We start from the raw sequence: 26,925 nt of genomic DNA, 5'->3' as shown, positions 1-26,925 counted from the left end.
AAAGATTGATTGATTGGTTGAGAGTTTTTTTTATTTGCCAATACAAACACCTATATTATGTATGTTTGTATATAACAAATTATCTAAAGTCATTCCTAATTAATAATAACACACCAGTACATTCCTGCAACTTGTTATACATTGCACCTGTAATGGGCACACACGAAAGAAGAACAACTTTTACGAATTTAACATGTTTATTTAAATTATGTTTATTTACACAATTTTTTATCTTATGTAAACCGTTTTTACAATCGCAACGCATTATTACTATTTAAAGTTACAGGAAATATTCACTTACACTTGGCTTGTGTAATCTCTGATGTTTAGAAAATAAATTGAAACTAATAGTCTCCGTCCCAAGATGTCTGGAGTAAAATAGGTGGGAGAGACTGATCGCTAGTCTCCATTCAAGATGTTTGGAGTAAAAGAGGTGGGACAGACTGAGCGCTAGTCTTCATTCAAGATGTTTGGAGTAAAAGAGGTGGGACAGACTGAGCGCTAGTCTCCATTCAAGATGTTTGGAGTAAAAGAGGTGGGACAGACTGAGCGCTAGTCTCCATTCAAGATGTTTGGAGTAAAAGAGGTGGGACAGACTGAGCGCTAGTCTCCATTCAAGATGTTTGGAGTTAAAGAGGTGGGACAGACTGAGCGCTAGTCCCCGTCCCAAGATGTTTGGAGTAAAAGAGGTGGGACAGACTGAGCGCTAGTCTCCATTCAAGATGTTTGGAGTAAAAGAGGTGGGACAGACTGAGCGCTAGTCTCCATTCAAGATGTTTGGAGTAAAAGAGGTGGGACAGACTGAGCGCTAGTCTCCATTCAAGATGTTTGGAGTTAAAGAGGTGGGACAGACTGAGCGCTAGTCCCCGTCCCAAGATGTTTGGAGTACAAGAGGCGGGACAGACTGAGCGCTAGTCCCCGTCCCAAGATGTTTGGAGTAAAAGAGGTGGGACAGACTGAGCGCTAGTCTCCATCTCAAGATGTTTCGAGTAAAAGAGGTGGGACAGACTGAGCGCTAGTCTCCATTCAAGATGTTTGGAGTAAAAGAGGTGGGACAGACTGAGCGCTAGTCTCCATTCAAGATGTTTGGAGTAAAAGAGGTGGGACAGACTGAGCGCTAGTCTCCATTCAAGATGTTTGGAGTAAAAGAGGTGGGACAGACTGAGCGCTAGTCTCCATTCAAGATGTTTGGAGTAAAAGAGGTGGGACAGACTGAGCGCTAGTCTCCATTCAAGATGTTTGGAGTTAAAGAGGTGGGACAGACTGAGCGCTAGTCCCCGTCCCAAGATGTTTGGAGTACAAGAGGCGGGACAGACTGAGCGCTAGTCCCCGTCCCAAGATGTTTGGAGTAAAAGAGGTGGGACAGACTGAGCGCTAGTCTCCATCTCAAGATGTTTCGAGTAAAAGAGGTGGGACAGACTGAGCGCTAGTCTCCATTCAAGGACTGCATCAGCATCAAACAGGTGATATGGGTCACTTTTGAAATGAAACTCTACTCTATTGCATATAGCACTATTGTCCGTTTGATTTGTTACTCCTTAAGCAAATAGCTACCGGACAAAGAGTTTGTATACAAAAACGGATCTTAATAAGTGAAATATACCCAGTGAATTTTGGGAGCATTTTATGATTATGTAGAAATGTTTACACTATTGAAAGGCTGGACAGAACACCAAATTTAAGTATATAATTTTTACAAAAAACAAGTTTAAAGCAATATTCTTTCATAAATAGGTCTGTATGACATGCACGTTTTACTTCTGAAAATCCAACTAAAAATCAAGGAATAAAATATTTCAAACTATTCTAGCTTGTTAGGTATGATTTTTTCTATGTGAATCATCTAAACAAATTCATTAATTTGTAGATATTTCACAATGTCTTATGAGTACCCTTTTAAAAACAAACATTTTTTTTTACGATTTAATGTGGTTTAAGTTATAGTAATATATTGACGGGAAACAAACCCGCACTTTTGTCACATTTTTCACAAATTTAATTGTATCCAGTTCAGAAATTTATAAAAAGAAGAAATGGAATAATATTTGATCATTTTTGATTCAGTAAAACTAGATTTGTTACTGACCATGGCAATGATATCCCATTTTACTCCTGGTCAAATATCCGTGGATCATTCAACTGTCGTCACTATTAATTGCCAGTTGCCTGGGAACTACATTCAAACTTTCCTCAATTTTAAACCACTCTTGTAACCCGTTAAATAGAAAATAATTAGGTTGACCATTGATAAAACTAAATACATCGACACATCCCATCCAAACATGCCAAATAGTACGTGCTTAGATTTAACAAACAACTAAACTAATTATAAATAGTTCCCAAGATTTTACTGGGACAAGTAATCAACCATGTGGTTTAAATCTGAATCAAACAGCAACAACCTATGTCGCCAACACTCAGTGGTCAAGAGCGAAAGCCGTTACAAAAATATCTATACATTTGCTGAATATAGTTAGTTTATGTCCCAACTTCTAAGTAAAACCCCAAATATCTACGTAAGTGTATTGTACGTATTTTGATACGCGCGTATTTTATTTAGATTATAAAAATTATAAAAGTAAATGTAGCGGAATGTATCTGTTTTAAATAAGATTTTGGATTTCAAAAAAAAACTTTTGTACAGTAAAATATTTGAAATATTTTTTTATATTGATTAAATCAGAGATCTCCAGATCAGAGATTAGAACGAAAAATACACTATTGCGCTGGACATATTTGTTTGGAAAGTATTGTTGAGTATTTAATTTGCTTTACTGAAGCAATAGTAGTTGAGTGGTTATAGTGCTCACCTAGCTATCATAAGGTCGCCGGTTCGATCCTGAGAAAATTCAGTAGCTTTTTGATGGTTCTAAACTGGGCCAGGCTGTCCCTGATCATTGGTCTTTAAATAAATGATGCTGACTGATGAAACAGCTGATCTTAGTAACAAGGCTACACAGGTCATCTGATAACATTCTACACTCATCATTCACTCATATTTGGGTTAAAATACGCACATAGTGGCGTCCCTATCGTATAATGATAATAATAGCTAGCTTAGGAACATATATCCTTCGTTGAAAATCAAACTATGGTATATCAACTAAATGATTTGATCCCTTGCATGTAAATTGATACCCCCTTGTTACTTAAAGTCACTTAAAATTGCTCGACGTGCAGACAAAAATACCGTCACGTAACAGAGTATCGATATATCACCTAATTGCTGTAAAATAATTTTATAAACATAATGCTATCGTGTTAAGCTTAAACAATTCATCCATTGCATTTAGTATCCATTTTTTATAGTAACTCATAGAATACATTTTGTCTGAACCATCTATCTTTTTTATAATTTTAATAAATATTATAATTCGTATTATTGTTATAATTTAGCAAATGATTCTAGGAATACTTGAATGACGTAGTAACGTTAAATTTTATTTAATTACTATAAATACAAAAACAAATAATTAAATAACACGACATCTTCGATCCAAAACTATCACAATTCTATTACATGGGCCCATTTGGTCCCTTTAGCTAACTTTAGTTCAATAGTTTACTTTATAAAATGTAAGGAAAGGGTGCCAAACGTGATTGATTGAAATTAGCATTACGTCATTATTTTTTATTGTAATATATAATATTGTTTAACCGTTTGTTTTCATGCCAAATTAATTCAAATTTACTGGTTATTAAATCAGTTTTTGCTCGTAGAATTTATGTATAATAACAAATCTTTGAACATTAATTGTATTTGAAAGCTATTGGTAAATGTTGACATTCTGATACATAGTATGGTGGTTTTCTCTTTTTTAAACTTATATTACGCTCCATTTTTATCCATATCGAAAATAAAATGTGTTAAGATGCATTATAATAAATAAGGTATCAACATTCCAATAAATGTCCATGGACCATAACAAGTATAAAATAAATCCATGGAAATAATTGGCTGTGAGACAGTCAACAATCGTCATACCTTGGCACCCTTACTTACTCTCTCTAGAGAATTTACAGTAAATACATGGCATATACATTGATGAAAGGGTGACACAGTATGCCTCTAGATCGCAAAAGTATAAAGTTGCAAGCATCTTGGGTTGAAAAAAGGCTCAAAAACATTTGAGGAAATTTTACGATCTTAACTTAGTAATACATGAAACAACACTCTTTCATGGATACGAAGATCGTTCTATAAATAAAAAGGCACTAAAATTAATAAGGGGTCTTACTTGTTTTTTCATACAGGTTTTGGTTGGATTAGAATTATGTTAAAGTATTTCAAGATTTTTTGAGTTTTATTATTTAGATTATATTTTACGGCCATACTTACGTTCTTTTCAACCGGAAAAAATCTGGCGGATACGGTTTTTGAAGGTCTTTAAACAGAGGTAAGCCGCGTGTGTAATATATGAAAAATCGAATTAATATTTTTACACCTCTCGTCTTGTATATATTAAATGTTTTAAAATTAAATAAAAGATTTTGTATATGATGATTCAAATTGTCATTAAAAATCTATAATGTAGGTAATTTGATTAAAAGATCCACTGAAACTTAGCCTGTTTAAAAACAAGTAAAACGACCCTAATAAACATAGTTGATCAAATATTCAAACCAACATCATCAAACAAATAACGTAGTTTTATGTAGTGACTAAGTAACAAATTCGACTAGAAGTGACGAATTTCCAACAAAAACTAATATGTCAACAAGCTGGGAAGATTTAGACGCTAAAAGCGACATAGAATATTGTCATGTGGTTGAGTTTGTGCTAATATTAAAAACATGCACAGTGGAAGATTTGTTATCAAGCCGGTCCACAAATACCATGTCCTATATTTTTTTTTATTTAAACTAAACGAAAATCTATAAATTTATCCACGAAAAATGCTTGTCTTTAATATATTTTACAGAAAAAAAATTATTTACAGACAGATAGGTCATATGATAACTCGACTAAAAGAAAATACCGAAGGAAAAAAATAAAGCGTACAAGTATACGCCTTTCTGTCCACACAAGTATACGCCTCTCTGTCCACACAAGTTTATCGCCTCTCTGTCCATACAAGTATACGCCTCTCTGTCCACACAAGCATACGCCTCTCTGTCCACACAAGTATACGCCTCTCTGTCCACACAAGTATACGCCTCTCTGTCCACACAAGTATACGCCTCTCTGTCCATACAAGTATACGCCTCTCTGTCCACACAAGTATACGCCTCTCTGTCCACACAAGTTTATCGCCTCTCTGTCAACACAAGTATACGCCTCTCTGTCCACACAAGTTTATCGCCTCTCTGTCAACACAAGTATACGCCTCTCTGTCCACACATGCATACGCCTCTCTGTCCACACAAGTTTATCGCCTCTCTGTCCATACAAGTATACGCCTCTCTGTCCACACAATCATATGCCTCTCTGTCCACACAAGTTTATCGCCTCTCTGTCCACACAAGTTTATCTCCTCTCTGTCAACACAAGTATACGCCTCTCTGTCCACACAAGTTTATCGCCTCTCTGTCCACACAAGTATACGCCTCTCTGTCCATACAAGTATACGCCTCTCTGTCCACACAAGTTTATCGCCTCTCTGTCCATACAAGTATACGCCTCTCTGTCCACACAAGCATATGCCTCTCTGTCCACACAAGTTTATCGCCTCTCTGTCCACACAAGTTTATCGCCTCTCTGTCAACACAAGTATACGCCTCTCTGTCCACACAAGTTTATCGCCTCTCTGTCCACACAAGTATACGCCTCTCTGTCCATACAAGTATACGCCTCTCTGTCCACACAAGCATATGCCTCTCTGTCCACACAAGTATACGCCTCTCTGTCCACACAAGTATACGCCTCTCTGTCCACACAAGTATACGCCTCTCTGTCCACACAAGTATACGCCTCTCTGTCCACACAAGTATACGCCTCTCTGTCCATACAAGTATACGCCTCTCTGTCCACACAAGCATAAGCCTCTCTGTCCACACAAGTATACGCCTCTCTGTCCACACAAGTATACGCCTCTCTGTCCACACAAGTTTATCGCCTCTCTGTCCATGCAAGTATAAGCCTCTCTGTCCACACCAGTTTGCATATATATATAGTTGTAAACGGTTTTGTAAAAAGATAAGGCTTTATCATTCGCCTATGCTTGCAGAATTGTTAGTAAAAAAAATATATGACAATATAGGTGGATAGATAATTAATCATTATTAATACGAATAGTAGATTTTGGTTGTTTAAAATGTGGTTGGGAGGCAGTTGTACAAGTAGGTTTGTTCATGTTTTCAGAGCTTTTATCCAGTTACTATGTATTCAGTTTTTAATCATTGAAGAATAATTTTAACAAGTTTTGCGAAGTAGAAGAGAAAGCAAGTTCTTAGTTATGTAATGCATTCGTATAGGATTTAACCAACTATTATGAGATAGGACAATCTTACGACTTTGATTTTAAACTAAATAGCACTTTTGAAACTTAATCATACTATAAAGTTCTACTTGCGCAGTTGCAATGGACAATTCTTGATGTGATTTATGTTAAATTAGTGAATGCTGCTCAAGATGAGCTGTCATATGCTTGAAACACGTATAACATGAAATGACTTGTCTAAATTTCACACTTGGCAACTACGTTAGTAGATCTTAATCTTACATCTTTAGCAACAATCTTATTAAAATCCTTAAAACCCCTAATCAATACATATTATAAATATTACATATTATGAGCATGTAGTGTCAAATGTTTCATCTTGTTTTAGCATGATGCCTAAAATATCACACAAGTGTAAAGACAAACAAAACACGGGAATACCCCAAAGTAGTAGTTGTAATAAATGTTATGGTGGCCACCCAGAGTAACCAATTACTAATAATACCTTTTAGTCATAATGATAGCCGGTGTCCATCTACAATGTAAACAAATCTTACACTGTGCATATTCCTCTTCAAAATCTAGTCTACGTGTACCCACGTATAACACTTATAAATCAATACAACTAATATTTATATTATATATAACAATTTCGGTTTGTATACTATTAATTATATCTTTACTATTTGAAACTAGGAGTCCATACAACTAATCCGTGAGCAAGTTATAAAATGGGTGTTAGAAAATCGACGTTAGTCTTTGGAGGTTTTCATGCATTTCCCACGAACTTTGGACGAATGGTTATCCTTCCTTATCCACCTGAAATCAGATCAAACTTAGTAGATATTGTTCTTCGTGAAACATAGTTATGTCTAGGGGAAATACGTTTCACCACACAAATCTAGTTTAATGAAGTTTCCACGTATGGATTTATAGTCCAGAAAACAGCTATTTGCTGCCTGATCAATGGTAATGTTCGGTACTGAGTTTTGCTAGACATCAGCTGATTTGTTTTATTTTAGGTTATTAAACATCTCAGGAATTCCATGTTTCCACGTGGAATTATGTTTCCACCTAAACATAAATAATTATCAACATATCCAAATTAACACTAAAACTTAATCCCAAAGATAAAATCTCAATTGAAGTTTGACTAGTAGTCTTATATTCTAATGGCAGTGGTTGGTTACAAACAAAAACATACCTCTCAAAGACGTTACAAGTTCGGAAGTGATAGTTCTTAACGCTGGGAACATATTTCTGATTTTGACAGTTTTTACTGTAGGGTTAATTTTCTATGGCGAAAAGAATAAAGTTCGTCACTCGTCTAAAATGGGTTTACTCTACTCGTTTGGTAATCCCGCACTCGCCTGGTAAACCATCATTTCCCGCACTAGTAATGTAATGTATTATTACAGCACCGTAAAAGATAATAAGAAGAGTATGAGTAGAAAAAGTAATTACAACAAACATGGAATAGCTCCTGACAAAACATATCCCATTTAGGTATATGAAATTGGAAACACGATAAAATTAAATATTTGCTTACATTGTTAGTTTTAATTTAATGTAGTACCCCCTGATGAATTAAATAACGTAATCTACTGATGAAAAACGATTACGGTAATATTTATATTCCTAAATAGTGTAATTTAAGTACACTTTACATCGTCTAAAGAAAACGAAAATATTCGACAAACTTGTTTGTAATGCATAGCTGGTGAATTTGGTCTCTAATCGCAGGATTGATGTTTAAATCACAATATTCAATAGAAACTAGAGAGAAGTAAATTCATTATTTTTGGAATTGTATATGTATTGGTATTTCGATGTGAGTGGAGAGTGAAGTAGGTATGTAAAAGCTAAGGACTATAATAGTTATTTCACTCAAGTGAAAATCCACCGATTGGGCAAATAAAATAAAATAAAGAAACACTCCACCTCTAAAAGGGCGGGGAGCGAGCTGGCGTAGTGGTTAGAGCGCGGGACTTCAGTCTCTGAGGTCCCGGGTTCGATCCCCGCCAAGTCCCCAATGTATTTTATCTAAGTGATAATGCCGCAACCCCTAGGTCTAGGCCTAGCCTGAAGTAATGTGAAAAACAATCCCAGGCTCGTGCCTAGCGTCCTAGGACAAAAAAACCTCCAAAAGGGTTGATAAAGGCAGTTGTATCCCGGTACTGATAAAAATAGAATCATGATAAAATACACTTCGGTTTTAAAGATATAAAAAACTGTTATTGATATTTTCAACCAAATCTTAATAAAAAAAACAACAGACAAATATCATAAATAACGACTACACACCCGCATTTTCATCGAACTATGTTGCATTTATTTATAACTGTGACAAATAAAACTAAAACTAAAGGGAATTACTGAACGAAATAGGTAAATGTATTGTAATCACTTGCCCCATATAGATTAGAGGCCGGTGGCATAGTGCGGTTTTGCCGTTGTAGATGCAATCTCTGAGAGGCGGACATCGATAGGAGTTCGGTCATCATAGAGAGTAGGAGCTTGGAGGATGATACCCGCCGTTCCTACCATCACGGCTAGCGTGAATATCCAGAGAAACAGACGGTCCAAGACCATGGCCACGTACTTCCAATCCTCCTTCACCTACAAGATGAAAACAAGACGGTTTAGGTGTTTTAGGACATCTTCGCTCCTTAATCGGTTGACGAAGAGGGTTTATAGTAAACAGGTGATTAATACTCAATTCCACGTTCACCGTGCACTACAGGTCTTATAAGCGATTGTTGTATCATCAACATTGCCGGAATATCGTGTTACGCCCATAATCAATTATCAGCTTCCATATTCAATAAGAAACCATCAGGTAATCATAACGCTGACCCTTCAACTCTGCATGTTACATGTATAGCTAGAATTACAAGCCTCATAGAGTAAAAAAGGATATATTTTACAAAAGATGCAGCTCAAAAACGCAAAATAGAACGATACCTGGGGGCACCTCTGGGCTCGATGCGCATAAGAGAAAACATGTCTACCTGGCTTAGGCATAGTGCACAAAAGAGGACCGCCCACGGTAACTATCCTCGTCACTATCTTGAAAGTGCTAAACTACATTTTACTAATATCTAAAACTCAATGCTGTTCAACAAGATAGATTGGAACTTTGACTTCATCATTTAGATTTTGACTTTGGAATAGCTGAAATTAACAAATGAAAAGTGTGAGAAATATTTCAAAAGTATACGAGCGGGTTAATCTTTCTAATGTCTATTCTGACTTTATTTTAATATAACTGAATCTGACATTTTAAATGCAAGACTAACGTTGAAAAAATTTATAGCTTGATTACTTACTACTTCCTTGTATAGCTCTCACAATTTACTTTTCCAACTCCTCATTTATAGTACGAATAAGTATAATATTTTAAGAATAGTAATAGTTGTAGGCCTACAAAATTATAAAAGAAACTGTTACAATTCAACGATTCAAAGACCTTAGTCGAATCTTCCTCTCGCTTTGTATGATCTGCTATGAACTTGACACCATCTATAGCTTTGTGCAGCTCAGGGCAATGGTGCCAATGGGTGAGTCGTCGGCAGAGGGGTGGAAGACCAGGTTCCTCCGAAGGGGGTGGAGGGGGTAGTTCGTCTGGACACAGCATTGCAGGTAGTGGAGGAGTACCATGGATCTTGCAGCCACTACCAAGCCCGCTAGCAGCCAACTCTCTGTGAAATATCCAGTCATACTAAACTTCCTTACAACTCTGATTGTTCCGTAAAACGAATTAAGTTTAGTTACATTACATTTTCTTTGCAAATAAAGAATTTATAGGCATTTATAAATGTAGGACAACGCAGAAGGATTGAAGGCTATCTTAATATGAAGAGACATAATTTGAATAAACCTCCTACAAATGACTATATAAATAATAAACACTTAATTAATTTTAGATAGAGGGACAAATACAAAACTAACGGTATTTTTTTATAATTAAAGGTTTTATCTTAAAATTTACTCATTGAATTTAGACACAGGAGCTCAAAGAAATCGAAGTTTTCATCAGAAACTCCACTCATATAATAAAATTAACGAAGAAAATAAATATATAAAGAAAATCAATCCGATAAGGGGTAAATGTAATATTAGAAAACTCTTTTCGCGTGTCCGATTCACATGTATGAACATGTATATAAAATGTCGCATCACATTGCACAATTTTTATTCTAAGAGTATTAATTCAAATATAGTTTGTCCTAAGCCTATATTTTGCTTTGCATAGTTTATTATTTTGATTGATTATATTTTTAGTTCTACTAATTATTAAGGTAAAATATAAGTTAAATGCCAATGCAAATTATTATTAGAATTCCTTTATTAGACCATTTTGTTTTAAAATTCATTACTAAGTTTGTATTGAAATTGTTGTGCCAATACTGATTGAACTGATGGGTGGATTCAACTGGTACTAAGTATTTTCACTTATTACAACACGAGTCAAAATTAATTAATTTATTGTTTACTGGAGAAGGTTTATCAACCGATTTTAATTAAATTGTGTGTGTGGTGAAAATGAAACTAGTTTTATCTTAATTCTCTTACGTTCAAACGGTGGTTTGTTTTATTTGAGTTAATTTGAAATTATTTTATAATCATGTAGGTTTAAAGCCAACTACAATTGGGTGACAACAGTGCATACATATTCTTTTCATTAGTTGTTATGCGAAAGGGTTACAACAACACTTATCAACTTACAAAAACATCAACACTTACAACAAAATCTAACTGAACATTTTATGTTTTTTATTTAACAACACTCTTCACGTTTTACTCGTGAAGATTTGAGCTTCACTTCTATGATTTAACACAATTGCTTTTATATTACTGTAAGATGTGTTCCTGGGGGTAGTTAGAAACTCAGAATTGCAACTGAAAATTCTTGATGAAATATTTTTTCATGCAAAAATACTTTTCCGTACATGCCTCTCCCACGGTTCAGAGATGTTCATATAGGTTTTAGGACCATTGGGGATTGAGCGGATGGGCTCATGGAACATGTATACTTAAAACAAAATCATGAAACAGGACAAGAATGCCACCAGAGATTTTAGGGCTTAACTTATTACTCAAACCCATACCTCTTACTACAAGAACCAAATAAAAATTAAAATCAGACGCTTACTCTAACATCCTAGCACTGCTATTGTCACTTGTTGCAAAGATAAATACTTTTACAATTTATATTTAGAAAAGCAGTTTCATGGGACTTCGTACCTGGGTGCAAAGTCTTCTAGCCTCTCGAGGGTGGGAAAAGAGTCCCCCTGTGGATCTAGAAGTTCGGAAGCTGGATTCTGAGCGAAGAGACCTGGGTGATCTCTCAGTTCCAACCCGTTGCAAGTACGTACCATGATGCGGTGACATGAGCTCGCCAAACTAAACAACCCAAGAGCAGCAAGATTAGAAATTATTTAAGGTTGGTAATAGTTGGTAAGCTTATGGACTTTTATTGGCACCTTGGGCACATGCCAACATATTGAAATAAAAATGCACCCTGTCTCACTGCACCCAGGGTGCAACATTCACGGTGTCCACCAAAGAATAATTGAACATTAGATCAATTATTTTTGTTTCGTTTACATTGTTCTATTTCATATTGGTGGGATTCAAAGTATATTAATTACTTTCTATGCGGTCATTTACTTATGATGCGGTTGTTGTAATTGGAAACCCTTGAAATAAAATAGTTTCTCTGCTTCAATTATTGAATTTAGTTAGGTTAAGGCTAAAGGTCGATTCACACACATCAGTTCCAGTACGTCAGAGTTCAGTCACATCAGTAACAATAGATTCTTTAATAGATTTTTTGCGCTATCTACACTCATCCGGCGCAGGTCCGTCAGTGACTCTGTCGGCGTCCGTCAGTCAATTTCAGATTTCATTCCACCAATATTTTGGGATTGTTCGGATGCTTGACGGACGTATGATATGTGTTTAACATAAACAATTTGTATTTAAATAATTGTATTTATATTTTAAGAAGTATTTCTAACAAAATATAAGATGGGTGGTAAAATATTGATAGAATATTGAGTTTTAATAAATAATCCTTGACTGTAATATCACCGCCAATAAAGTGACGAAAGACTGACTGAAACCAACTGACGGACAGTTGACTGAGGAATTGTGGATGCAACTGAGATTGGACTGATGCGTGTGAATCATTAACCTCGATTAACAGCTTTTATTTGCACTTTTTTACTAAAGTAAAATGCATTAACAACAAGTAATAGAGCGAAAAGAGTAGTTTAAACCGCAGACAATAGACCACCACCCAGTTTCTCGGCTTACCTACGCTTGTCCATCTGGTAGTGTGGCCTCCTCATGACCAACAGGCGAGGCAGAATATGGATGAACACACGTTTGACCCAAGGAGCCATTGTGTGTGTCTGAGGAGATCTGAAGTGTACATTAAGTACAACCACTGTCACGCAGATGCTAGATCAAATACATACAGATATAGTGCCTCAATCTGCCATAGGCAATAGGCATCACTTCGTGTCCACTTAAGATAAATACAGTACTTGATTTATCTTAATAATAACTTTTCAACACTCACTGTTAAGCCTTTATATATTTTTAAATAGACGTGTACAAATTCAATTTATTTGAAGAAGTCGTAGTTTATGAATATAAATTAAATAATGATGATTTATATATTTCATTTGTTTTATTCATTAATTTTTGTTAGATACCAGGGGAACATAAATTTCCCCACAATTTCACTTAAATATCCTCTAGTTTAACATACGTTTCTCTACAAAATCCAAACAAATCTTTAAAAATATTTTAATGATTTTTTAGGAAATATAAAAAAGTTAGTTAAGTTTTGACAAAATAAAGATCTTAAGTAAATATGTGTTACATGCCTATTAATGACTAATTTCTAAATTTACTTTACATTCTTCCTAAACATAAACTTCTAAGTAATAGTTATACTTAATGAATTTACCACTTTAAATGAATTTTTCCTCTTAATAAAACGTGAGGAAAAATATAATAAATTGTTTTGTACAATGTTTTAAATATGTATCATCTATAAATAACTATTAAAATATATTAAAATTAAAATAAACAAAATACTTAGCTGAAGATTATAATTTTAAAATGTAATTCTGAAAATGTATATAAATTGCAACAAAACAATTTTGATCGACCAAAAGAAATTAAGTCATATGATCCTACAAATTGTTCAATAATTAATAACGAAAAAACAATTGACATTTTTCATACTTTTTCCGAAAGAAACTATAAAAATCCAGAAGAAAATTTTCTGGAAAAAATAAAAAAAAAACAAATTTTCATAATTTGGCAGTTCAAAAATATATTGAGAATATTACAAATAAAACGAAATTATCAAATAATAAACAAATTCCGAAGGAAAGCTTATAAATATACGAAAAGCATCATCGTTCATAGAACCTTTTTAAATAAATGCCAATGTTTATTTAACATTGTCTGATGGTAAGTCTAAATAATAAGGAAAAGATATGATCAGAATTAAATGAAAACCTTGATTTTGACTTAATAATATATACAATAATGATAAATAGATGAGTAATATGTTTGTGAAAATAAAACATAAATACACTACTTTAATGATAAATGGAATAGGAACGATGAACACAGCATAATATAAGTAAATGGGAATTATAATCATGCCTACACTAAAAAAGTAAATAAATGATGAAAATTATCAACAACCTTTTTTTAACTGAATCATTAAAAAATATTCAATTTTTTTTTTTTTTTTTTTTTTTTTTTTTTTTAAGAGGTTGGCGGCCTCTTTTAACCTTGCATTTGCCCGTCCACATAGACTAAGCGCCCGTGCGTGGATCGTATACAGCAAAGCAAGGAGTGAGCCAGTACAGTACAAAGGTGAACTGTACTGATAAAATGTTATAGGCAGTGACCAGGATCCGAACCCACGACATCGCTGCCTTGGGCCCGAAGTCCGCGACGCTACCGACTGAGCCACCGACTCACTAAAATTTACTTTTTACTTTTTTTTTTTTTTTTTTTTTTAATTTACTTTTTAAAGCTTAAAATATATTATATATTTATTACAATATATTTAATTTCTACACAGAACAGGTTTTATATTCCAATAAATGTATAATGTATGTTATAGGGGAGTTTATGAAAATGTAATAAGTTTTCAGGCTTATAATTGCAATACTTTTAAGTTTAAATTTTTGCATGAAATTATCTGCATATTTAAATATTTTATTATAGTTGTAATAAAACTTAAGTAAATTTCTTAGTAAATTTCTATAAAACATACAATTAATTGTATATTATCCTTCATTTTTACTATCTTTGAAATCAATCAAAAATATTTGTAAATATCAATATAAGAAAACAAAAAAAATACCTGCTAAGTTAATGGTGAACAATATATTAAATTAGATATTCAAAATGTTTACTAAACACAGATAGGTGGTTGTTGGTTCAATCAACAACTGATGATGATAGATAAGTTGAATCAACTGATCAAACAGATTTTCCATATATATTTAATAATTTCATAGAAAATGAATTCATTCTATATATCCGGTAAATTTTACTTTTTAAAAGAAAATTCAATTTGCTATCACATCTATATATGGCTTATAAGACTGAAAAAGTTTGATAAAAACCTTAAGAAGCTTAATATTTAACATAATATTTTACAGCTTTATAATAAATAAAAATGTGTGTGATTATCAAAATCCATCGAAATAAATCAAACAAAAAGCGGAACTTATTATTTTAATCTTGTATATGGATATTCTACATCTAAATTCCAATTTTACATATTATCAGGATCACTAAAAACTCTGGTGGATATAATGCTTATGATAATGCTTTAAACAATAAATTGAAAACCAATTTTTGTTTTCAAAATTGAAGTCAGTAACCCTTAATAAACTAAATTGAATATCTTGGAGAGTTGAGTATAAATAAGGAGACAATGACGTATTTTAAAACAGACGCGATAAGTACATCTTGCAATGGATTTGACCCAGATTTTGAAACTAATCTTTAACTGCTTGGTCATTTTATATATTTTATTAGGACGTTTTGAAGATCTTCATACATAAATAAGGGCGCATTATAACGTCCATTTTAATAAATAATAATAATGTGATAAATTTAAAATAAAAAAGAAAATCATAAAGGTTTAATCTACTACATTACTAATGGAATAACAAATTATGAATATTTTGTTGTGATTCCACCCATCAAAATAAAGCCACTAACAAAATACAATTACTAAATTTTATACAATTAGATTGATAAAAAAAACATTTTGTTATCTTTTTCAGTGTGTTGAAAAAAGATCAATATAAGGATTAACATGTATATTTGATATCACTCATATTAAGAAACATAGACAATCAAAAGGTAATAATTGTTAGTACAAAAATCAAATTATTAGTTGTATTATGTTTTAAAATTGTATACTGTAGTACGGCATGTATATCAAAATATTAGGGTTAAATTTAATGGTCATTGCTATCCTGATCAATTAAAAAGACTTGGATATAGATAAATAAACATTCAAAATTACGCTTGTAAAATATATATATCAGTGAAATTGAAACGTACTATAATGCTACACAAACATTAGAAAATACTCTGTTGTTTTTTTATTAATACAATAAAGATCCACTTAATCTATTTTTTTTTATCAAATAACGATCAGATCGTATTCATCCATATATATATTTTATGTAAATATACAAACTTATATGAATTTCAGTTATGATATTACTTCTTGAAAATGTCATTGTTGTGTCTGAAGAAATACTTCATCACTAAGCCATAAAATTGATAATTATTTAACTATTCGTCTCGTCTTAATATACTAGAAATATAACGTCTTAATTTGTTAAAATATTTTGATTAATCGTCAAAACAATACGTTACGAGTTAAAAATAAAATAAGACATAATATTTTATGAAAAAAAAACAGTTTTAAGTTAATGTCAGTTTAATAAATAACAAGAAAGTTATCATAAATTAAAGTATTGTAATTTATGATTTTAAAAGTTTTTAAATATGCTTAAATTGAAGTGATTGCAGTTTAAAGTGATGGCAACAGAGCAATCATATCATTATAGAACATAGTATATGTAAATAGTTTCATTCTTACTCATAACTTGTTACTGACAGTGACAAATCAATAACCTATTAAAACGAGATGATGGTTTAGATTCCAAGATTGAGTACATTATAGCAATGAACTGACAGGATAAACGGCCTTTAAGCTTATTAAAATTGAACGGCAATCAATGTGCCTATACTTACCTAAAGGTATCGAGGATCATTGTGAAAAGTACGAACTTGCCTAAAAGCGGCACCACCAATGATGTAGGAGGAATAATTTCTGCCAGAAGCAGGAAAAACACAGTGAGCGACAGTAGAATGGAAATGGATAAACTAACCTGAAAAAAATGTATTAATTACTTGGCCCCCTTCTAATAAGATTCAAAAAGCGGATTAACTAACATCTGATTACGTAATAATATTTACATATTAAATGTTCACCTGTCACATGTAGAGTTTATTAATGCAAGTATTCTCAAATGAAAATCACTTGGCGTTCCCTTTAAAATAAATACTGTGAGTAAAAAGATCCCTCAACAGTTTTCTGATTTTTCAAACAAAGTTTATGATAAAAATTTAATTGATAAAAATAAAAAAGTAGCGAATAATAAAGTAATAAAAAAATTCTTTAAAATAATTAACTGATACAATAAATAATAATAAGTAGACTAATCAAATAACAAAGTTATAAAACAACAAGTACTACTGTCTCAATAATAATCATACAAATAGTCATATTCCCTTAAATTATCAAGTAAACGTTTTCTTCAGAAGTCGAATGAGGTGGGATGGAATACTGTGGCGACACGGGACATATGAGGGATCCTCAAACAAGGCAACGATACGATTAAATGTCGTGTAAGGTTAGTACATAGGTCTCCGTATAGAGATCCCCGCAAGGTTAGTACATAAGTCTCTGTATAAAGATCTCCGCAAGGTTAGTACATAGGTCTCCGTATAGAGATCCCCGCAAGGTTAGTACATAAGTCTCCGTATAAAGATCCCCGCAAGGTTAGTACATAAGTCTCTGTATACAGATCTCCGCAAGGTTAGTACATAGGCCTCTGTAAAGAGATCCCCGCAAGGTTAGTACATAAGTCTCTGTATAGAGATCCCCGCAAGGTTAGTACATAAGTCTCTGTATACAGATCTCCGCAAGGTTAGTACATAGGTCTCTGTATAGAGATCCCCGCAAGGTTAGTACATAGGTCTCTGTATAGAGATCCCCGCAAGGTTAGTACATAGGTCTCTGTATAGAGATCCCCGCAAGGTTAGTACATAGGCCTCTGTAAAGAGATCCCCGCAAGGTTAGTACATAAGTCTCTGTATACAGATCCCCGCAAGGTTAGTACATAGGTCTCTGTATAGAGATCCCCGCAAGGTTAGTACATAGGTCTCTGTATAGAGATCTCCGCAAGGTTAGTACATAGGTCTCTGTATAGAGATCCCCGCAAGGTTAGTATATAAGTCTCTGTATAAAGATCTCCGCAAGGTTAGTACATAGGTCTCTGTAAAGAGATCCCCGCAAGGTTAGTACATAAGTCTCTGTATAAAGATCTCCGCAAGGTTAGTACATAGGTCTCTGTATAGAGATCCCCGCAAGGTTAGTACATAGGTCTCTGTATAGAGATCCCCGCAAGGTTAGTACATAAGTCTCTGTATACAGATCCCCGCAAGGTTAGTACATAGGTCTCTGTATAGAGATCCCCGCAAGGTTAGTACATAGGTCTCTGTATAGAGATCTCCGCAAGGTTAGTACATAGGTCTCTGTATAGAGATCCCCGCAAGGTTAGTACATAGGTCTCTGTATAGAGATCCCCGCAAGGTTAGTACATAGGTCTCTGTATAGAGATCCCCGCAAGGTTAGTACATAGGTCTCCGTATACAGATCTCCGCAAGGTTAGTACATAGGTCTCTGTATACAGATCCCCGCAAGGTTAGTACATAGGTCTCTGTATAGAGATCCCCGCAAGGTTAGTACATAGGTCTCTGTATAGAGATCCCCGCAAGGTTAGTACATAGGTCTCTGTATAGAGATCTCCGCAAGGTTAGTACATAGGTCTCTGTATAGAGATCCCCGCAAGGTTAGTACATAGGTCTCCGTATACAGATCTCCGCAAGGTTAGTACATAGGTCTCTGTATAGAGATCCCCGCAAGGTTAGTACATAGGTCTCCGTATAGAGATCCCCGCAAGGTTAGTACATAAGTCTCCGTATAGAGATCCCCGCAAGGTTAGTACATAAGTCTCTGTATACAGATCTCCGCAAGGTTAGTACATAGGCCTCTGTAAAGAGATCCCCGCAAGGTTAGTACATAGGTCTCTGTATAGAGATCCCAGCAAGGTTAGTACATAAGTCTCTGTATACAGATCTCCGCAAGGTTAGTACATAGGTCTCTGTATAGAGATCCCCGCAAGGTTAGTACATAGGTCTCTGTATAGAGATCCCCGCAAGGTTAGTACATAGGTCTCAGTATACAGATCTCCGCAAGGTTAGTACATAGGTCTCTGTATAGAGATCCCCGCAAGGTTAGTACATAGGTCTCCGTATACAGATCTCCGCAAGGTTAGTACATAGGTCTCTGTAAAGAGATCCCCGCAAGGTTAGTACATAAGTCTCTGTATACAGATCTCCGCAAGGTTAGTACATAGGTCTCTGTATAGAGATCCCCGCAAGGTTAGTACATAGGTCTCTGTATAAAGATCTCCGCAAGGTTAGTACATAGGTCTCTGTATAGAGATCCCCGCAAGGTTAGTACATAAGTCTCTGTATAAAGATCTCCGCAAGGTTAGTACATAGGTCTCTGTATAGAGATCCCCGCAAGGTTAGTACATAAGTCTCTGTATAAAGATCTCCGCAAGGTTAGTACATAGGTCTCTGTAAAGAGATCCCCGCAAGGTTAGTACATAAGTCTCTGTATACAGATCTCCGCAAGGTTAGTACATAGGTCTCTGTATAGAGATCCCCGCAAGGTTAGTACATAGGTCTCCGTATACAGATCTCCGCAAGGTTAGTACATAGGTCTCTGTAAAGAGATCCCCGCAAGGTTAGTACATAAGTCTCTGTATACAGATCTCCGCAAGGTTAGTACATAGGCCTCTGTATAGAGATCCCCGCAAGGTTAGTACATAAGTCTCTGTATAAAGATCTCTACAAGGTTAGTACATAGGTCTCTGTATAGAGATCCCCGCAAGGTTAGTACATAAGTCTCTGTATAAAGATCTCCGCAAGGTTAGTACATAGGTCTCTGTAAAGAGATCCCCGCAAGGTTAGTACATAAGTCTCTGTATACAGATCTCCGCAAGGTTAGTACATAGGTCTCTGTATAGAGATCCCCGCAAGGTTAGTACATAGGTCTCCGTATACAGATCTCCGCAAGGTTAGTACATAGGTCTCTGTAAAGAGATCCCCGCAAGGTTAGTACATAAGTCTCTGTATACAGATCTCCGCAAGGTTAGTACATAGGTCTCTGTATAGAGATCCCCGCAAGGTTAGTACATAAGTCTCCGTATAGAGATCCCCGCAAGGTTAGTACATAAGTCTCTGTATACAGATCTCCGCAAGGTTAGTACATAGGTCTCTGTAAAGAGATCCCCGCAAGGTTAGTACATAAGTCTCTGTATACAGATCCCCGCAAGGTTAGTACATAGGTCTCTGTATAGAGATCCCCGCAAGGTTAGTACATAAGTCTCCGTATAGAGATCCCCGCAAGGTTAGTACATAAGTCTCTGTATAAAGATCTCCGCAAGGTTAGTACATAGGCCTCTGTAAAGAGATCCCCGCAAGGTTAGTACATAAGTCTCTGTATAAAGATCTCCGCAAGGTTAGTACATAGGCCTCTGTAAAGAGATCCCCGCAAGGTTAGTACATAAGTCTCTGTATACAGATCTCCGCAAGGTTAGTACATAGGCCTCTGTAAAGAGATCCCCGCAAGGTTAGTACATAAGTCTCTGTATACAGATCTCCTCAAGGTTAGTACATAAGTCTCTGTATAGAGATCCCCGCAAGGTTAGTACATAGGTCTCTGTATAGAGATCCCCGCAAGGTTAGTACATAAGTCTCCGTATAGAGATCCCCGCAAGGTTAGTACATAAGTCTCTGTATAAAGATCTCCGCAAGGTTAGTACATAGGCCTCTGTAAAGAGATCCCCGCAAGGTTAGTACATAAGTCTCTGTATAAAGATCTCCGCAAGGTTAGTACATAGGCCTCTGTAAAGAGATCCCCGCAAGGTTAGTACATAAGTCTCTGTATACAGATCCCCGCAAGGTTAGTACATAAGTCTCTGTATAGAGATCCCCGCAAGGTTAGTACATAAGTCTCTGTAAAGAGATCCCCGCAAGGTTAGTACATAAGTCTCTGTATACAGATCCCCGCAAGGTTAGTACATAGGTCTCTGTAAAGAGATCCCCGCAAGGTTAGTACATAGGTCTCTGTATAGAGATCCCCGCAAGGTTAGTACATAGGTCTCTGTATACAGATCCCCGCAAGGTTAGTACATAGGTCTCTGTAAAGAGATCCCCGCAAGGTTAGTACATAGGTCTCTGTATAGAGATCCCCGCAAGGTTAGTACATAGGTCTCTGTATACAGATCCCCGCAAGGTTAGTACATAGGTCTCTGTACAAAGATCCCCGCAAGGTTAGTACATAAGTCTCCGTATAGAGATCCCCGCAAGGTTAGTACATAAGTCTCTGTATACAGATCCCCGCAAGGTTAGTACATAGGTCTCTGTAAAGAGATCCCCGCAAGGTTAGTACATAGGTCTCTGTATAAAGATCCCCGCAAGGTTAGTACATAAGTCTCCGTATAGAGATCCCCGCAAGGTTAGTACATAAGTCTCTGTATACAGATCCCCGCAAGGTTAGTACATAAGTCTCCGTATAGAGATCCCCGCAAGGTTAGTACATAAGTCTCTGTATACAGATCTCCGCAAGGTTAGTACATAGGTCTCTGTATAGAGATCCCCGCAAGGTTAGTACATAGGTCTCCGTATACAGATCTCCGCAAGGTTAGTACATAGGTCTCTGTAAAGAGATCCCCGCAAGGTTAGTACATAGGTCTCTGTATAAAGATCTCCGCAAGGTTAGTACATAGGTCTCTGTAAAGAGATCCCCGCAAGGTTAGTACATAAGTCTCTGTATACAGATCTCCGCAAGGTTAGTACATAGGTCTCTGTATAGAGATCCCCGCAAGGTTAGTACATAGGTCTCCGTATACAGATCTCCGCAAGGTTAGTACATAGGTCTCTGTAAAGAGATCCCCGCAAGGTTAGTACATAAGTCTCTGTATACAGATCCCCGCAAGGTTAGTACATAGGTCTCTGTATAGAGATCCCCGCAAGGTTAGTACATAAGTCTCCGTATAGAGATCCCCGCAAGGTTAGTACATAAGTCTCTGTATACAGATCTCCGCAAGGTTAGTACATAGGTCTCTGTAAAGAGATCCCCGCAAGGTTAGTACATAAGTCTCTGTATACAGATCCCCGCAAGGTTAGTACATAGGTCTCTGTATAGAGATCCCCGCAAGGTTAGTACATAAGTCTCCGTATAGAGATCCCCGCAAGGTTAGTACATAAGTCTCTGTATAAAGATCTCCGCAAGGTTAGTACATAGGCCTCTGTAAAGAGATCCCCGCAAGGTTAGTACATAAGTCTCTGTATAAAGATCTCCGCAAGGTTAGTACATAGGCCTCTGTAAAGAGATCCCCGCAAGGTTAGTACATAAGTCTCTGTATACAGATCTCCGCAAGGTTAGTACATAGGCCTCTGTAAAGAGATCCCCGCAAGGTTAGTACATAAGTCTCTGTATACAGATCTCCGCAAGGTTAGTACATAAGTCTCTGTATAGAGATCCCCGCAAGGTTAGTACATAGGTCTCTGTATAGAGATCCCCGCAAGGTTAGTACATAAGTCTCCGTATAGAGATCCCCGCAAGGTTAGTACATAAGTCTCTGTATAAAGATCTCCGCAAGGTTAGTACATAGGCCTCTGTAAAGAGATCCCCGCAAGGTTAGTACATAAGTCTCTGTATAAAGATCTCCGCAAGGTTAGTACATAGGCCTCTGTAAAGAGATCCCCGCAAGGTTAGTACATAAGTCTCTGTATACAGATCCCCGCAAGGTTAGTACATAGGTCTCTGTATAGAGATCCCCGCAAGGTTAGTACATAAGTCTCTGTAAAGAGATCCCCGCAAGGTTAGTACATAAGTCTCTGTATACAGATCCCCGCAAGGTTAGTACATAGGTCTCTGTAAAGAGATCCCCGCAAGGTTAGTACATAGGTCTCTGTATACAGATCCCCGCAAGGTTAGTACATAGGTCTCTGTATACAGATCCCCGCAAGGTTAGTACATAGGTCTCCGTAAAGAGATCCCCGCAAGGTTAGTACATAGGTCTCTGTATAGAGATCCCCGCAAGGTTAGTACATAGGTCTCTGTATACAGATCCCCGCAAGGTTAGTACATAGGTCTCTGTACAAAGATCCCCGCAAGGTTAGTACATAAGTCTCCGTATAGAGATCCCCGCAAGGTTAGTACATAAGTCTCTGTATACAGATCCCCGCAAGGTTAGTACATAGGTCTCTGTAAAGAGATCCCCGCAAGGTTAGTACATAGGTCTCTGTATAAAGATCCCCGCAAGGTTAGTACATAAGTCTCCGTATAGAGATCCCCGCAAGGTTAGTACATAAGTCTCTGTATACAGATCCCCGCAAGGTTAGTACATAAGTCTCCGTATAGAGATCCCCGCAAGGTTAGTACATAAGTCTCTGTATACAGATCCCCGCAAGGTTAGTACATAGGTCTCTGTAAAGAGATCCCCGCAAGGTTAGTACATAGGTCTCTGTATAGAGATCCCCGCAAGGTTAGTACATAGGTCTCTGTATACAGATCCCCGCAAGGTTAGTACATAGGTCTCTGTATAAAGATCTCCGCAAGGTTAGTACATAGGTCTCTGTAAAGAGATCCCCGCAAGGTTAGTACATAAGTCTCTGTATACAGATCCCCGCAAGGTTAGTACATAGGTCTCTGTATAGAGATCCCCGCAAGGTTAGTACATAGGTCTCTGTATAGAGATCCCCGCAAGGTTAGTACATAGGTCTCTGTATAAAGATCTCCGCAAGTTTAGTACATAGGTCTCTGTATACAGATCCCCGCAAGGTTAGTACATAGGTCTCTGTATAAAGATCTCCGCAAGGTTAGTACATAAGTCTCCGTATAGAGATCCCCGCAAGGTTAGTACATAGGTCTCCGTATAGAGATCCCCGCAAGGTTAGTACATAAGTCTCCGTATAGAGATCCCCGCAAGGTTAGTACATAAGTCTCTGTATACAGATCCCCGCAAGGTTAGTACATAGGTCTCTGTAAAGAGATCCCCGCAAGGTTAGTACATAGGTCTCTGTATAAAGATCCCCGCAAGGTTAGTACATAAGTCTCCGTATAGAGATCCCCGCAAGGTTAGTACATAAGTCTCTGTATACAGATCCCCGCAAGGTTAGTACATAAGTCTCCGTATAGAGATCCCCGCAAGGTTAGTACATAGGTCTCTGTATAGAGATCCCCGCAAGGTTAGTACATAGGTCTCTGTATAAAGATCTCCGCAAGGTTAGTACATAGGTCTCTGTATAGAGATCAACTATACAATACAACCATGTACATGACACTTGAGAACAAGATCAAATTAATTTGCCTTACAAAAAAAAATCAATACATATAGTCTTTTTAATGTATACAATTAGTTTGTTTACCGTACACCAATTAGCTATTTTTTTTAATCTTCCTGCAAATATTTTTGCAGAACACAAACGGCAATTATTTCTTATAGTACATAATAGATGCGATCATTTTTTAAAGATTTTTCATAGTTACTGACCAGCCAATGAATTTAAATAAATGTGGTAACGCCCCTACTTACAAATTAGTTAATGAACTACAGTTTAAAATTATAAAAATTATCATTTACTTTATAGCTTAAGAACAGTAAATTAATAACTTAAAGGGTAATACACGTTTATTTAATTCATTTAGTAATAAAAATATATAATTATCTCAGTAAAAAGAAAGTATGCCTTCTAATGTCTTAGGGAACACAGATTTTAGAAGTGAACAATCGCGTTCTCTTTAAAATATCCTTTTTCCTTGTAGTTAAGATTAATGTCATTATTTAACTACTTTCTGGCTATCGAGCAATTGATAAATACATGTATATCAATTAATGTGTGGTACACAAATAATTTCATTACAGTTACTTTTCTTGGATTTATGAAATAAACCCCTATTTTTCTAATCATATCGTATGATTACAGTTACTCGCATACCTCAAATCATACAAAACCATTCAGAATATATTCATTAACGCCAGCCAACTTCCATGCGTAAAAAATGTTATACATTTTCAGAAATAAAGACAATTTACTCTATTTGTGTGAGTGTATTTGTGTCGGGCGTTGGTTCCAAGTATGTATCCTACTGATTGTGTTTGCTTTATCCTTGTTCCACGCTTGAGGTTGACATTGTACCTTGAAACTAAATACAGTAATACACATAAAACCATATTTTTCTCAATCTGGGTTATGTATATCTTACTTCTCTGTGATGCTATTAGTGTGGGAACGTAAAATATATTATATAAGCAACGAGTTGTGTGTAATCCAAACGTTTAAATACTAAAATGTTAAAATAAAATCTGCTATCCTTCCTAACTTTTTATAATGATAAAACTTTTATCAGAAGGTCATAACGTGGACTTGAATTATTTTGCATAATCCAGTTTTGATGTTATTAAATTAAAATACTAAAGCGTCCTCTATAATGAATGCAGTATTTACAATTGTTGTCAGAGAATTATATCGATAGTTATTAGCGAATTTCCCATATGGGGAATAAGCTACCATTTTGAAGAGCTAAAAAAAACAAATAATTGAGAAACTACAATCGAAATCGATCACCACTTACCATCTTTTATGTATATTTACCGTCTTGTGAGTAACAGAAGCGTAAATATATGCTTTAAGTATATTTACACAGACGTGTGTGTGTATCAATGAACCTATGGTAACCATGATAACCGCAGCATGGCTGACAGCCTATATTTTTTATTTTTGTCTGTCGTCTTTGGCATACTATGATCCCTACGGTAAGAATTGATTTACTTTATGCAAAATTCACAAACATATATTTTTATGTTTCGGTTAACAGCCATTATTTGGCAGTCCTTAATTAGTGTCTGAACCTAGTGAAGCTTCAACAAAGGGGTTATTTTACAACAGACAATGATTCTAGCGCACCTCTCAACTGCTGTTGGCAGGTAATGATGTATATATTACTGAGGATTTATATAAAGCTTAAAATGTCTTAAATACGAGTAACATGGCATTTGTTTTATTAGAAAGGAATAATTTTACTTTTTTAACAAGCTATTCCTTTATTATAACCTATAAAAAGTAATTTTTGAAAAGAAATATGGTTTTACGTTTTCTACCAGCTATCTACTTTTATAACCTTTTTAAAACTTGAGTTTGTTTTGTTAAATAGTTAGCGAGCTAAAATTTCAAAATTAATAACAATAATCATACAAGGTACCGTAAGTAATTTTAAGACTTTGGAAATAGGTTTTATGGGTCAAAATAAAAAATATTGCTAAGGATGACTTGTCCACCAGTAGGACTTTGGGGGACGGAGGAGCGCTCCCACAACTACCGGCTCTGGCAGGACACCTGGATCAGGCAACTTATTCAGCAAGTCCAGCCATGGTTTAATGGTTGGATGGGAATGTGGGATATTCCTTGGGTAGAATAAAGGTCACGGATATTTTCCCCGCAAGTTACCTGTTCAGAATAGACAAGACAAGTGTGGGACGTATGGATGAAGACAATGTTGGTGGACATGGTCATCCAAATTTTGTCACAGATCGTTTGGGTATTCTCTGTGCCAAGAAGCCATGACCGGGATGCGGTCTAGGCTATTAATGGATGGAATGTCCTTAACAGAGCAAGCCCTAAAGCTCTAGGTCCCATGTAGACCTTACTTGAAATGTGACAGTCAAACAATTCTAGGACTTTATCCAAAGGAGTAGAAGGGTCTGTAGTGAGTATCCTGACAAATAAACGTTGTTTTACTTAACCACCAATCGGTGAAGCTATTTTTTATTACCTTTTCTCCACTATCTGAAGGCAAGTAGAACACAAGTACTGTGAGAAAAGAAATGCCCATACAGGGAATTATCAAGTTGACTGTGTAGAAAAGTGTCTTTCGTCGCATGGTGATGTTGAACGTAATGTCCAGGTAAGGTTCGTCACAACACGTGTAGAACTTTTCATGCCTGTAAGAAATCACATATATTTGTAAGATTTTAAATAAGTAGATTTTAATTAGATACATACCACACATAGGGTAGAGGAGAGCATGCACTTTAATGTTGCCATTACCTAT

General features: G+C 35.8%; 1 protein-coding gene across 1 annotated transcript in view; it reads right to left on the bottom strand.

The window, feature by feature from the left end:
- Positions 1-239: 239 nt before the first annotated feature.
- LOC128997925 (acetylcholine receptor subunit alpha-like) overlaps positions 240-26,925 on the bottom strand; it is a 135,308-nt gene continuing 108,622 nt past the window's right edge. Inside the window, exons 8-14 of the mRNA XM_054423758.1 lie at positions 26,647-26,815; positions 16,704-16,840; positions 12,702-12,848; positions 11,628-11,786; positions 9,850-10,081; positions 8,792-8,999; positions 240-7,199 (exon numbers count right to left, since the gene is read on the bottom strand). Of these exons, the coding sequence (XP_054279733.1) occupies positions 8,802-8,999; positions 9,850-10,081; positions 11,628-11,786; positions 12,702-12,848; positions 16,704-16,840; positions 26,647-26,815 (1,042 nt within the window). The 3' untranslated portion in view covers positions 240-7,199; positions 8,792-8,801. The remainder of the gene's footprint in view (positions 7,200-8,791; positions 9,000-9,849; positions 10,082-11,627; positions 11,787-12,701; positions 12,849-16,703; positions 16,841-26,646; positions 26,816-26,925) is intronic.

Source organism: Macrosteles quadrilineatus, unplaced genomic scaffold (assembly GCF_028750875.1).
Source record: "Macrosteles quadrilineatus isolate MER2022 unplaced genomic scaffold, UCM_ALF_1.0 Scaffold_7__1_contigs__length_78375512, whole genome shotgun sequence".
NCBI lineage: Eukaryota > Metazoa > Arthropoda > Insecta > Hemiptera > Cicadellidae > Macrosteles > Macrosteles quadrilineatus.
Note: the sequence above shows the minus strand (reverse complement) of the source record. Positions and strands in the feature narration are given on the sequence as shown.